The sequence below is a fragment of the Salvelinus alpinus genome, chromosome 17 (genome assembly GCF_045679555.1).
Source record: "Salvelinus alpinus chromosome 17, SLU_Salpinus.1, whole genome shotgun sequence".
NCBI classification, from domain to species: domain Eukaryota; kingdom Metazoa; phylum Chordata; class Actinopteri; order Salmoniformes; family Salmonidae; genus Salvelinus; species Salvelinus alpinus.
In genome coordinates, this window is record NC_092102.1 from 49,737,356 (window position 1) to 49,750,403 (window position 13,048).

The 13,048-nt window shown below is 46.8% G+C and overlaps 1 protein-coding gene across 1 annotated transcript in view; it reads right to left on the reverse strand.

Annotated features, from left to right (window-relative positions):
- Nucleotides 1-12,446, reverse strand: part of ccm2l (CCM2 like scaffold protein) — a 37,521-nt gene extending 25,075 nt beyond the window's left edge. The window contains exons 1-4 of the mRNA XM_071349352.1: nucleotides 12,271-12,446; nucleotides 9,181-9,348; nucleotides 2,430-2,513; nucleotides 524-707 (exon numbers count right to left, since the gene is read on the reverse strand). Of these exons, the coding sequence (XP_071205453.1) occupies nucleotides 524-707; nucleotides 2,430-2,513; nucleotides 9,181-9,348; nucleotides 12,271-12,303 (469 nt within the window). The 5' untranslated portion in view covers nucleotides 12,304-12,446. The remainder of the gene's footprint in view (nucleotides 1-523; nucleotides 708-2,429; nucleotides 2,514-9,180; nucleotides 9,349-12,270) is intronic.
- Nucleotides 12,447-13,048: the final 602 nt, after the last annotated feature.

Sequence of the window (13,048 nt, forward strand, 5' to 3'; positions counted from 1 at the left end):
ATGGAGGAGGGGGATGGAGAAGGAGGATGGAGGAGGTGGATGGAGAAGGATGGAGGATGGAGAAGGATGGAGGAGGGGAATGGATGAGGATGGATGAGGATGGAGAATGGAGAAGGATGGAGGAGGGGAATGGATGAGGATGGAGGAGGATGGAGGATGGAGGAGGAGGAGGAGGAGATGGAGGAGGAGGAGGATGGAGGAGGGGGATGGAGAAGGATGGAGGCGCAGGAGGAGGAAGAGGAGGAAGAGAAGGAGGATAGAGAAGGAGGAGGAGAAGGAGGAGGAAGATGAAGAGGAGGAGGATGGAGGAGGAAGAGGAGGAGGAGGATAGAGGAGGAGGAGGAGGAGGAGGAGGGGGAGTGTCACCAAACACATACTTTCCAGATTCAGATTGATTCATCCACAACCATGTACAGCATAGTAAATAAAGTCTGTGATCAGATGCTGACAAACTCATCGACGCTGAATCCAGACATGACTAATCATTGAAATGTTCTGTGAGTGAGTTACTGAGCTGCCTTGCCTGTTTTGAGCACCAGGAGGTGCAGTGCATCATCTCTCAGGTAGGAGGCAGCAGCGATCTCGTGCGTGGGGATTCTCAGCAGCAGCTTCTCGTTGTCTCGCCAGGTCAGAAGAAGACATCGGGCTGACAGGCTCAGGATACAGTCCTGCTCTACACTGGTCTTCAGAGGAAGCACCTTCAGCTGCTGTGCAACCAATAAACAACAGAGACACATATTACACACCAGAGATACAGACACAAGTCATGCTATGTAATTACTATTTATACAATGTATGGGTCTAATCCTGAATGATGATTGGTTAAAAACCCATTCCAGCCGGTGTGTATTCCACAAGTTACCACCGGCTAAATCTATGACGTTAAAATGCCTATTTACTCTGTTCCATCTGACTGCTGCAATCCACTGTCTCATCAGCCCAGCCAGGCAATTTATAAACTTGATCTCCACTATAAAAAGCATCTAGACATTATCTCACATTTCTTTTAGACTTAACATTTAGTTTTCAACAGCGGAGATTTGTTTAAACCTTGCTGTCTATCTCTCCGACATTTGCAACATTGTTTCAATATTCAACTCTAACAGTAATGAACGTGTTGGGAGTCGTGACGAGAGAGAGAGACAGACATCGTTTATCAGCCAGTTCAAAGAATTAATCAGCTGGCATCATTTTTATGGATATGTACAAAGAAATGTCAATTTAAAAAAGGTAAAATGAAACACAGCTAATTTGCAGTCTTTCCAGCTTCAGCTTGAAGTGATTGTGTTAGATGTGTGGTTGGCTAGCTCCTCTGAACAACAGTGTCCTGACGAGAGAGTACATTTTCTATTCCAGGCGAAATTGAGCCTCATTACCTTATTATTTTGGATTTATGGATCCAAATGAATGTCACTAGAAAATAGCTTAAACAAATGTAAATGCAGCTACTTTGCTGTTATTTTGACATGACTGTACGTTAGCCGTAGTTAGCTAGCTAGCAAGGGAAAAGAACGTTAACAGCCAGTATGGCAATGGAACATTTAGAACGAACGACTGGGTCGCGTCCATAGAAACAGAACCAAAAGTCTGAACGACTGGGTCGCGTCCATAGATACAGAACAAAAAGACTGAGCGACTGGGTTGCCATAGATACAGAACAAAAAGACTGAACGACTGGGTCGCGTCCATAGATACAGAACAAAAAGACAATGACTGGGTCGCGTCCATAGATACAGAACCAAAAGTCTGAATGACTGCGTCGCGTCCACAGATACAGAACAAAAAAGACTGAACGACTGGGTCGCGTCCATAGATACAGAACAAAAAGACTGAATGACTGGGTCGCGTCCATAGATACAGAACAAAAAAGACTGAATGACTGGGTCGCGTCCATAGATACAGAACAAAAATACTGAAAGACTGGGTGTGAATAGATACAGAACAAAAAGACTCAACGACTGGGTCGCGCCCATAGATACAGAACAAAAAGACTGAAAGACTGGGTGTGAATAGATACAGAACAAAAAGACTGAATGACTGGGTGTGAATAGATACAGAACAAAAAGACTGAATGACTGGGTGTGAATTGATACAGAACAAAAAGACTGAATGACTGGGTGTGAATTGATTCAGAACAAAAAGACTGAATGACTGGGTGTGAATTAATACAGAACAAAAAGACTGAATGACTGGGTGTGAATAGATACAGAACAAAAAGACTGAACGACTGGGTGTGAATAGATACAGAACAAAAAGACTGAACGACTGGGTGTGAATAGATACAGAACAAAAAGACTGAAGGGTGTGAATAGATCGAGGCAGCCCAGGGTAGGAGGAAGCTGGGAGCAGAGTAAATCAGTACAACATGCTGTGCTCCAGTTCTGTTTTCCAATGTTTTATTGGAGACTTTAAATGTGTAACAAACTCACCCTGGCCGTGTCCAGGAGCTGCAGAAGTTCATCTCTACTGGAAGGGTTCAGAGAACACGACACCCACGTCAGGTGACCCAGGAACTACGAGGACAACAAGGATCAGAGTTTAGCATCACTGTACTAGATAAAAGCATAAAGGCCGTGATGCCGAACCCAGAGAGATGGGAGGACAACCACATCAAATCGCATTTTATTCGTCACATGCTTCGTAAACAACGGGTGTATACTAACAGTGAAATGCTGACGGGCCCTTCCCAACAATGTAGAGAGAAACAACAGGTGTAGACTAACAGTGAAATGGGGCCCTTCCCAACAATGTAGAGAGAAACAACAGGTGTAGACTAACAGTGAAATGGGGCCCTTCCCAACAATGTAGAGAGAAACAACAGGTGTAGACTAACAGTGAAATGGGGCCCTTCCCAACAATGTACATTTTACATTTACATTTAAGTCATTTAGCAGACGCTCTTATCCAGAGCGACTTACAAATTGGTGCATTCACCTTATGATATCCAGTGGAACAACCACTTTACAATAGTGCATCTAACTCTTTTAAGGGGGGGGGGGGGTTAGAGGGAATACTTTATCCTATCCTAGGTATTCCTTAAAGAGGTGGGGTTTCAGGTGTCTCCGGAAGGTGGTGATTGACTCCGCTGACCTGGCGTCGTGAGGGAGTTTGTTCCACCATTGGGGTGCCAGAGCAGCGAACAGTTTTGACTGGGCTGAGCGGGAACTGTACTTCCTCAGAGGTAGGGAGGCGAGCAGGCCAGAGGTGGATGAACGCAGTGCCCTTGTTTGGGTGTAGGGCCTGATCAGAGCCTGAAGGTACGGAGGTGCCGTTCCCCTCACAGCTCCGTAGGCAAGCACCATGGTCTTGTAGCGGATGCGAGCTTCAACTGGAAGCCAGTGGAGAGAGCGGAGGAGCGGGGTGACGTGAGAGAACTTGGGAAGGTTGAACACCAGACGGGCTGCGGCGTTCTGGATGAGTTGTAGGGGTTTAATGGCACAGGCAGGGAGCCCAGCCAACAGCGAGTTGCAGTAATCCAGACGGGAGATGACAAGTGCCTGGATTAGGACCTGCGCCGCTTCCTGTGTGAGGCAGGGCCGTACTCTGCGTATGTTGTAGAGCATGAACCTACAGGAACGGGTCACCGCCTTGATGTTAGTTGAGAACGACAGGGTGTTGTCCAGGATCACGCCAAGGTTCTTAGCACTCTGGGAGGAGGACACAATGGAGTTGTCAACCGTGATGGCGAGATCATGGAACGGGCAGTCCTTCCCCGGGAGGAAGAGCAGCTCTGTCTTGCCGAGGTTCAGCTTGAGGTGGTGATCCGTCATCCACACTGATATGTCTGCCAGACATGCAGAGATGCGATTCGCCACCTGGTTATCAGAAGGAGGAAAGGAGAAGATTAATTGTGTGTCGTCTGCATAGCAATGATAGGAGAGACCATGTGAGGATATGACAGAGCCAAGTGACTTGGTGTATAGCGAGAATAGGAGAGGGCCTAGAACAGAGCCCTGGGGGACACCAGTGGTGAGAGCACGTGGTGCGGAGACAGATTCTCGCCATGCCACCTGGTAGGAGCGACCTGTCAGGTAGGACGCAATCCAAGCGTGGGCCGCGCCGGAGATGCCCAGCTCGGAGAGGGTGGAGAGGAGGATCTGATGGTTCACAGTATCAAAGGCAGCCGATAGGTCTAGAAGGATGAGAGCAGAGGAGAGAGAGTTAGCTTTAGCAGTGCGGAGCGCCTCCGTGACACAGAGAAGAGCAGTCTCAGTTGAATGACTAGTCTTGAAACCTGACTGATTTGGATCAAGAAGGTCATTCTGAGAGAGATAGCAGGAGAGCTGGCCAAGGACGGCACGTTCAAGAGTTTTGGAGAGAAAAGAAAGAAGGGATACTGGTCTGTAGTTGTTGACATCGGAGGGATCGAGTGTAGGTTTTTTCAGAAGGGGTGCAACTCTCGCTCTGTTGAAGACGGAAGGGACGTAGCCAGCGGTCAAGGATGAGTTGATGAGCGAGGTGAGGTAAGGGAGAAGGTCTCCGGAAATGGTCTGGAGAAGAGAGGAGGGGATAGGGTCAAGCGGGCAGGTTGTTGGGCGGCCGGCCGTCACAAGACGCGAGATTTCATCTGGAGAGAGAGGGGAGAAAGAGGTCAAAGCACAGGGTAGGGCAGTGTGAGCAGAACCAGCGGTGTCGTTTGACTTAGCAAACGAGGATCGGATGTCGTCGACCTTCTTTTCAAAATGGTTGACGAAGTCATCCGCAGAGAGGGAGGAGGGGGAGGGGGGGGAGGAGGATTCAGGAGGGAGGAGAAGGTGGCAAAGAGCTTCCTAGGGTTAGAGGCAGATGCTTGGAATTTAGAGTGGTAGAAAGTGGCTTTAGCAGCAGAGACAGAAGAGGAGAATGTAGAGAGGAGGGAGTGAAAGGATGCCAGGTCCGCAGGGAGGCGAGTTTTCCTCCATTTCCGCTCGGCTGCCCGGAGCCCGGTTCTGTGAGCTCGCAATGAGTCGTCGAGCCACGGAGCAGGAGGGGAGGACCGAGCCGGCCTGGAGGATAGGGGACATAGAGAGTCAAAGGATGCAGAAAGGGAGGAGAGGAGGGTTGAGGAGGCAGAATCAGGAGATAGGTTGGAGAAGGTTTGAGCAGAGGGAAGAGATGATAGGATGGAAGAGGAGAGAGTAGCGGGGGAGAGAGAGCGAAGGTTGGGACGGTGCGATACCATCCGAGTAGGGGCAGTGTGGGAAGTGTTGGATGAGAGCGAGAGGGAAAAGGATACAAGGTAGTGGTCGGAGACTTGGAGGGGAGTTGCAATGAGATTAGTGGAAGAACAGCATCTAGTAAAGATGAGGTCAAGCGTATTGCCTGCCTTGTGAGTAGGGGGGGAAGGTGAGAGGGTGAGGTCAAAAGAGGAGAGGAGTGGAAAGAAGGAGGCAGAGAGGAATGAGTCAAAGGTAGACGTGGGGAGGTTAAAGTCACCCAGAACTGTGAGAGGTGAGCCATCCTCAGGAAAGGAACTTATCAAGGCGTCAAGCTCATTGATGAACTCTCCAAGGGAACCTGGAGGGCGATAAATGATAAGGATGTTAAGCTTGAAAGGGCTGGTAACTGTGACAGCATGGAATTCAAAGGAGGCGATAGACAGATGGGTCAGGGGAGAAAGAGAGAATGTCCACTTGGGAGAGATGAGGATCCCAGTGCCACCACCCCGCTGACCAGAAGCTCTCGGGGTGTGCGAGAACACGTGGGCAGACGAGGAGAGAGCAGTAGGAGTAGCAGTGTTATCTGTGGTAATCCATGTTTCCGTCAGTGCCAAGAAGTCGAGGGACTGGAGGGAAGCATAGGCTGTAGAGAGAAACAACAGGTGTAGACTAACAGTGAAATGCTTTCTGACGGGCCCTTCCCAACAATGTAGAGAGAAACAACAGGTGTAGACTAACAGTGAAATGGGGCCCTTCCCAACAATGTAGAGAGAAACAACAGGTGTAGACTAACAGTGAAATGCTGACGGGCCCTTCCCAACAATGTAGAGAGAAACAACAGGTGTAGACTAACAGGGAAATGGGGCCCTTCCCAACAATGTAGAGAGAAACAACAGGTGTAGACTAACAGTGAAATGGGGCCCTTCCCAACAATGTAGAGAGAAACCACAGGTGTAGACTAACAGTGAAATGGGGCCCTTCCCAACAATGTAGAGAGAAACAACAGGTGTAGACTAACAGTGAAATGGGGCCCTTCCCAACAATGTAGAGAGAAAGAAAATAGAGAAATAATAGAAAAGTAAAACACAGTAATAAAATGAATAATAAATACACAATGTGTAACATAACATGGCTTTATACACGGGGTACCAGTACTGAGTCCATGTGCAGGGCTACGAGGTGATAACATGGCTTTATACACGGGGTACCAGTACTGAGTCCATGTGCAGGGCTACGAGGTGATAACATGGCTTTATACACGGGGTACCAGTACTGAGTCCATGTGCAGGGCTACGAGGTGATAACATGGCTTTATACACGGGGTACCAGTACTGAGTCCATGTGCAGGGCTACGAGGTGATAACATGGCTTTATACACGGGGTACCAGTACTGAGTCCATGTGCAGGGCTACGAGGTGATAACATGGCTTTATACACGGGGTACCAGTACTGAGTCCATGTGCAGGGCTATGAGGTGATAACATGGCTTTATACACGGGGTACCAGTACTGAGTCCATGTGCAGGGCTACGAGGTGATAACATGGCTTTATACACGGGGTACCAGTACTGAGTCCATGTGCAGGGCTACGAGGTGATAACATGGCTACATACACAGAAACACTCATTGAATTCTATTTAGAATCTCTTGTTAAATCAATAACATCTCTGTCATAAAGATTGGTCCTTTTGACTTTTACACCGTATGACCTTATATTGTGGCATGAACACAACCAGTCATCATGTTTTCATCTGATTGTCAAACAAAATCACTTCAAAGGGTCCCGACTCACATTCATCCACATGCTACATATTTCAAGCCTCCAAAACAGTGGTGAATGAAATAAAAGAATAAACTGTGAATAAACTGTGAATAAACGGTGAATAAACAGTGAATAAACGGTGAATAAACAGTGAATAAACGGGGAATAAACAGTGAATAAACGGGGAATAAACGGGGAATAAACAGTGAATAAAAGGAGAATAAACGGGGAATAAACATTGAATAAACAGTGAATAAACGGGGAATAAACAGTGAATAAACGGGGAATAAACGGGGAATAAACGGGGAATAAACAGTGAATAAAAGGAGAATAAACGGGGAATAAACAGTGAATAAAAGGAGAATAAACGGGGAATAAACAGTGAATAAACGGGGAACAAACAGTGAATAAACGGTGAATAAACGGGGAATAAACAGTGAATAAAAGGAGAATAAACGGGGAATAAACATTGAATAAACAGTGAATAAACGGGGAATAAACAGTGAATAAACGGGGAATAAACGGGGAATAAACAGTGAATAAACAGTGAATAAACGGTGAATAAACTGTGAATAAACGGTGAATAAACGGTGAATAAACAGTGAATAAACGGTGAATAAACGGTGAATAAACAGTGAATAAACAGTGAATAAACGGTGAATAAACTGTGAATAAACGGTGAATAAACAGTGAATAAACAGTGAATAAACGGTGAATAAACGGTGAATAAACGGTGAATAAACGGTGAATAAACGGGGAATAAACAGTGAATAAACGGTGAATAAACGGTGAATAAACAGTGAATAAACGGGGAATAAACGGGGAATAAACAGTGAATAAACAGTGAATAAACGGTGAATAAACTGTGAATAAACGGTGAATAAACAGTGAATAAACGGTGAATAAACGGTGAATAAACAGTGAATAAACAGTGAATAAACGGTGAATAAACGGTGAATAAACGGTGAATAAACGGTGAATAAACGGGGAATAAACAGTGAATAAACGGGGAATAAACGGGGAATAAACAGTGAATAAACGGTGAATAAACGGTGAATAAACAGTGAATAAACGGGGAATAAACGGTGAATAAACAGTGAATAAACAGTGAATAAACGGTGAATAAACAGTGAATAAACGGGGAATAAACAGTGAATAAACGGGGAATAAACGGGGAATAAACAGTGAATAAACGGGGAATAAACGGGGAATAAACAGTGAATAAACGGGGAATAAACGGTGAATAAACAGTGAATAAACGGTGAATAAACAGTGAATAAACGGTGAATGAAATAAAATAATAAACGGTGAATGAAAGAGACATTTGTTACACAAAACATCAAAAAAGTGTAAGGACATTTGACGATAGACCAGAATGCAATGCTGTCTGCGCACGTCTCGGTTTTTGGTTTTACGCTACAGCGTACCCCCCCCCCCCCCCCCCCCCACACACTATTTATTTTACCCAGGATGCAGTACCGGACTGTACCGCCTTACTTTCACCTCTGGTCCCAGGGTCCTGAGCTTAGTGATGAGCTTGGAGGGCATTATAGTGTTGAACGCTGAGCCGTAGTCAATGAACAGCATTCTCACATAGGTGTTCCTCTTGTCCAGGTGGGTAAAGGCAGCATGGAGCGCAATAGAGATTGCGTCATCTGTGGATGAGTTGGGGCAGTATGCTAATCGGAGTGGGTGTAAGGTGTCTGAGATGGTGTTGATGTGAGCCATGACCAGCCATGACCAGCCTTTAAAAGCATTTCATGACTACAGATGTGAGCGCTACAGGGTGATAGTCATTTAGACAGGTTACCTTGGCGTTCTTGGGCACAGGGACTATGGTGGTCTGCTTGAAACATGATGGTATTACAGACTGGGTCAGGGAGAGGTTGAAAATGTCTGTGAAGACACTTGCCAGCTTGTACGCATCCCGGTATTCCATCTGGCCTGCGGCATTGCGAATGTTAACCTGTTTAAAGGTCTTACTCACATCAACTACTGAGAGCGTGATCACACAGTCGTCAGGAACAGCTGGTGCTCTCGCCCTTTGTTCAGTGTTGCTTGCCTCGAAACGAGCACAGAAGGTAACCCAGGAACTGAGGAGGAGGAAGTACAATGGTATGTCTGGTTGTGTCCCAAACACAAGACATCTTCTCTAGTAACATCCACACTTGTGTTTGAGACATAGCCTATGTCTGTGTTTGCAAGTCTATTATCTATAAGTCTAGATGATGTGTCCTCCTCACCTTTGATACAACTAGAGATTGATTAGTTGACGTCTCACCTTGACCTCCTTCTCTACATAGTCATAGATGAGTCTCTCTGGGTGGATGAGGAAGTCTGGAGGGTAGAGGGGTACGGTGTGGAGCGGTCTACGAGACACACTACTCCTGTCTGTCTGTCTGCGCCCCGACTTAGAGAAGACCAGGAGCTTGATGGGTGATACAAAGCCCTGAGGAAGGAGAGAGAGGAGAGGGAGAGGGAGGGAGAGAGAGAGGAGAGGGAGAGGGAGAGAGGGAGAGAGGGAGAGAGGGAGAGAGGGAGAGAGGGAGAGAGAGAGAGAGAGAGAGAGAGAGAGAGAGAGAGAGAGAGAGAGAGAGAGAGATGGAGGAAGAGAGAGAGAGGAGATGGAGGAAGAGAGAGAGGAGATGGAGGAAGAGAGAGAGGAGATGGAGGAAGAGAGAGAGGAGATGGAGGAAGAGAGAGAGGAGATGGAGGAAGAGAGAGAGGAGATGGAGGAAGAGAGAGAGGAGATGGAGGAAGAGAGAGAGGGAGAGAGGAGATGGAGGAAGAGAGAGAGGGAGAGAGGAGATGGAGGAAGAGAGAGAGGGAGAGAGGAGATGGAGGAAGAGAGAGGGAGAGAGGAGATGGAGGAAGAGAGGGAGAGAGGGAGAGAGAAGGAGATGGAGGAAGAGAGGGAGAGAGGGAGAGAGAAGGAGATGGAGGAAGAGAGAGAGAGAGAAGGAGGGGGAGGAAGAGAGGGAGAGAGAAGGAGATGGAGGAAGAGAGAGAGAGAGGGCAAGAGTGCGTTTATTAAATGTCATACTCGGGTAGTGGGGTGTGGTGTGGAGGGGTCGACCAGGCGCTTGATGGGGGGGGGGGGGGGGGGGATCACAAGACCTGAGACATCTGAAAATGTCATAGCTGCACACTCTCTCTGATCGACGCCGATTGATGCAACAAATTTAATATAAAAATCCTAAAACATTTTTTTTACAGCTACATTGAAGAGTGTGTAGGTACATGCTTTCTGAAGTCTTAAAACACCAGTAAATGTCTACTGGGTAAGTATTACAGACATTTTTTGTGTGTGTATTCCACCGCAAGTCAAGGCTGAGTAATTAACAACAGACTAACTATCTGCCTTTTCTCTCCGTCTCTTCCCTCGTTCCCACTCTCTATTAATACAGTTTCTATAATCACTTTCGGTGCAATTTTCCCAACTCTTCACAGATCATCATCAAAAAAGACAGTTATTTCAAAATTATAGTCTCTTTTTTTCACCAAAATTAATCAGCGTTTCATCTAGAAATTCATGTTTCAACGTTCATAGAAAGTAGTTTCCGTTCACAACCCAACGCTCATGTTACTTTTCATATGATTCTCTTCTCTTTTGTTAAAATACGTTTTACTAATTACATAATCCAACTGCTCTTAATTGATGATAACTTAAAGGTTTTGGTAAAACCTAGAGATTTAACATGTCAACTAGACAGTTCAGTGTTCATTCTTATTATAATAAAGAATGTACGTATACCACGCTGCGCCTTGGTCTGAGACTGGACTGACAACTCAGAGAGAGACAGAGCCTGAGACAGGACTGACAACTCAGAGAGAGACAGAGCCTGAGACAGGACAGACAACTCACTCAGAGAGAGACAGAGCCTGAGACGGGACGGACAACTCACTCAGAGAGAGACAGAGCCTGAGACGGGACAGACAACTCAGAGAGAGACAGAGCCTGAGACAGGACAGACAACTCAGAGAGAGACAGAGCCTGAGACGGGACAGACAACTCACTCAGAGAGAGACAGAGCCTGAGACGGGACGGACAACTCACTCAGAGAGAGACAGAGCCTGAGACGGGACAGACAACTCACTCAGAGAGAGACAGAGCCTGAGACGGGACAGACAACTCACTCAGAGAGAGACAGAGCCTGAGACGGGACGGACAACTCACCCAGAGAGAGACAGAGCCTGAGAGGGGAGAGAGGGACAGAATGGTGTGTATGTGTGTGTAATGGGATTATTAACAGCTCACTCAGAGGGCGACAGATGACATGACACACACACTATTAGAGACCCACTGGTTTAACCAGCGCAGCATAACACACGGGTCACATTCCCCAGCAACCGTGGTGCGTTTGTGTTTGTTTATGTGCAGTGTCTCTGTGGCCATCGCCTCCTCATTGTTCCGTAGGCTACTGTGATCGATATTCTAGGCTCTCTATGAAACCATGAGTTTATAGGGTCAGAGATTTCCAATGCCTCCTTAATCTAATATCGAAATGATGATCCACCAGCCACCAGAGCAGTTACTGGCCATTCAGATTCATTTGAAGGAAATCTGATATATATATATATATATATACTGTATATATATATATTAATTTATTTAACCTTTATTTAACTAGGCACGTCAGTTAAGAACAAATTCTTAGTTATAATGAGGGCCTACTCCCGGCCAAATCCGGACGATGCCGTCCCTATCGGACTCCCAATCACGGCCGGATGTGATACAGCCTGGATTCAAACCAGGGACTGTAGTAACACCTCTTGCACTGAGATGCAGTACCTTAGACCGCTGCGCCACTCGAGGAGCCCTGATAGCAGCAACATTAAATCTGGAATCGTTAACGGTGAAACTGCCACCGCCGTTTCATCAAGAAAACAAAACCAATAACATCGGCGGTGGGGCAGAGAGTTGTCGCTGTTTCCCCTAAAGCGAATTCCACTTTCAAGCTAAATCTATCGGTGAACCAGAAAACACATGACATTTTCAGAGCTGTCGTAGCCTACTGTCACACACAGCTATGTAAAGTATGGTGGGTACTGTTACAGTAATAGTATAGCACACACACACACACACACACACACACACACACACACACACACACACACACACACACACACACACACACACACACACACACACACACACACACACACACACACACACACACACACACACACACACACACACACACACACACACACACACACACACACACACAGTAAACAATGCAAGCCGCACCGCCAAAGGCCGAAACAATAGAATGACGGCCATCTTGGCTGTGTCCCTCTACCTCTGTAGCCAGAACCCTCTGCCTGAGGAAACCGTTCACCTGATGAACAGAACATGAGCAGGACTTACCTTCTTGGCTTTCTTAGTGGGCTCATAGTCCATCCCTGAAGTAGGCCGAGTCGTGTGGTAAGTGGCGTCTCCCTGTGAGCTACGGGCTGGTTTTGGGGGGCTGGTTTTGGGCTGCGGGCTGGTTTTGGGCTACGGGCTGACGGCTGGGACGTGTGTGAGAGTTCCTGACACTCAACAAAGACCTCAGGAGCACAGGAGAGTCGTAGGAAACAGAGGAAACCCACTTCCTGTTAGACAGGAAACTCCACCAGAGCCTGATAATAAACTAACAAAGACAGACAGACAGACAAATGCACACCAACACACACCAACACACACACACACACACACACACACACACACACACACACACACACACACACACACACACACACACACACACACACACACACACACACACACACACACACACACACACACACACACACACACACACACACCACACACACACAGCCTGACCTGATAACAGAGGAATAAACACACACAAGCACATATGCATGCCTTCATGCTGATTAAGACACACACTGCACACACACACTGCACACACACACTGCACACACACTGTATACACACACTGCACACACACTGTATACACACACTGTATACACACACTGTATACACACGCTGTATACACACACACACACACACTGCACACTGTACACACACTGCACACACACTGCACACACACACACACTGCACACACTGCACGCATACACAGTAGTATATACACAGTCATCTATTCAAGCAAACAAGAACACACTAACACACAGAACAAAAC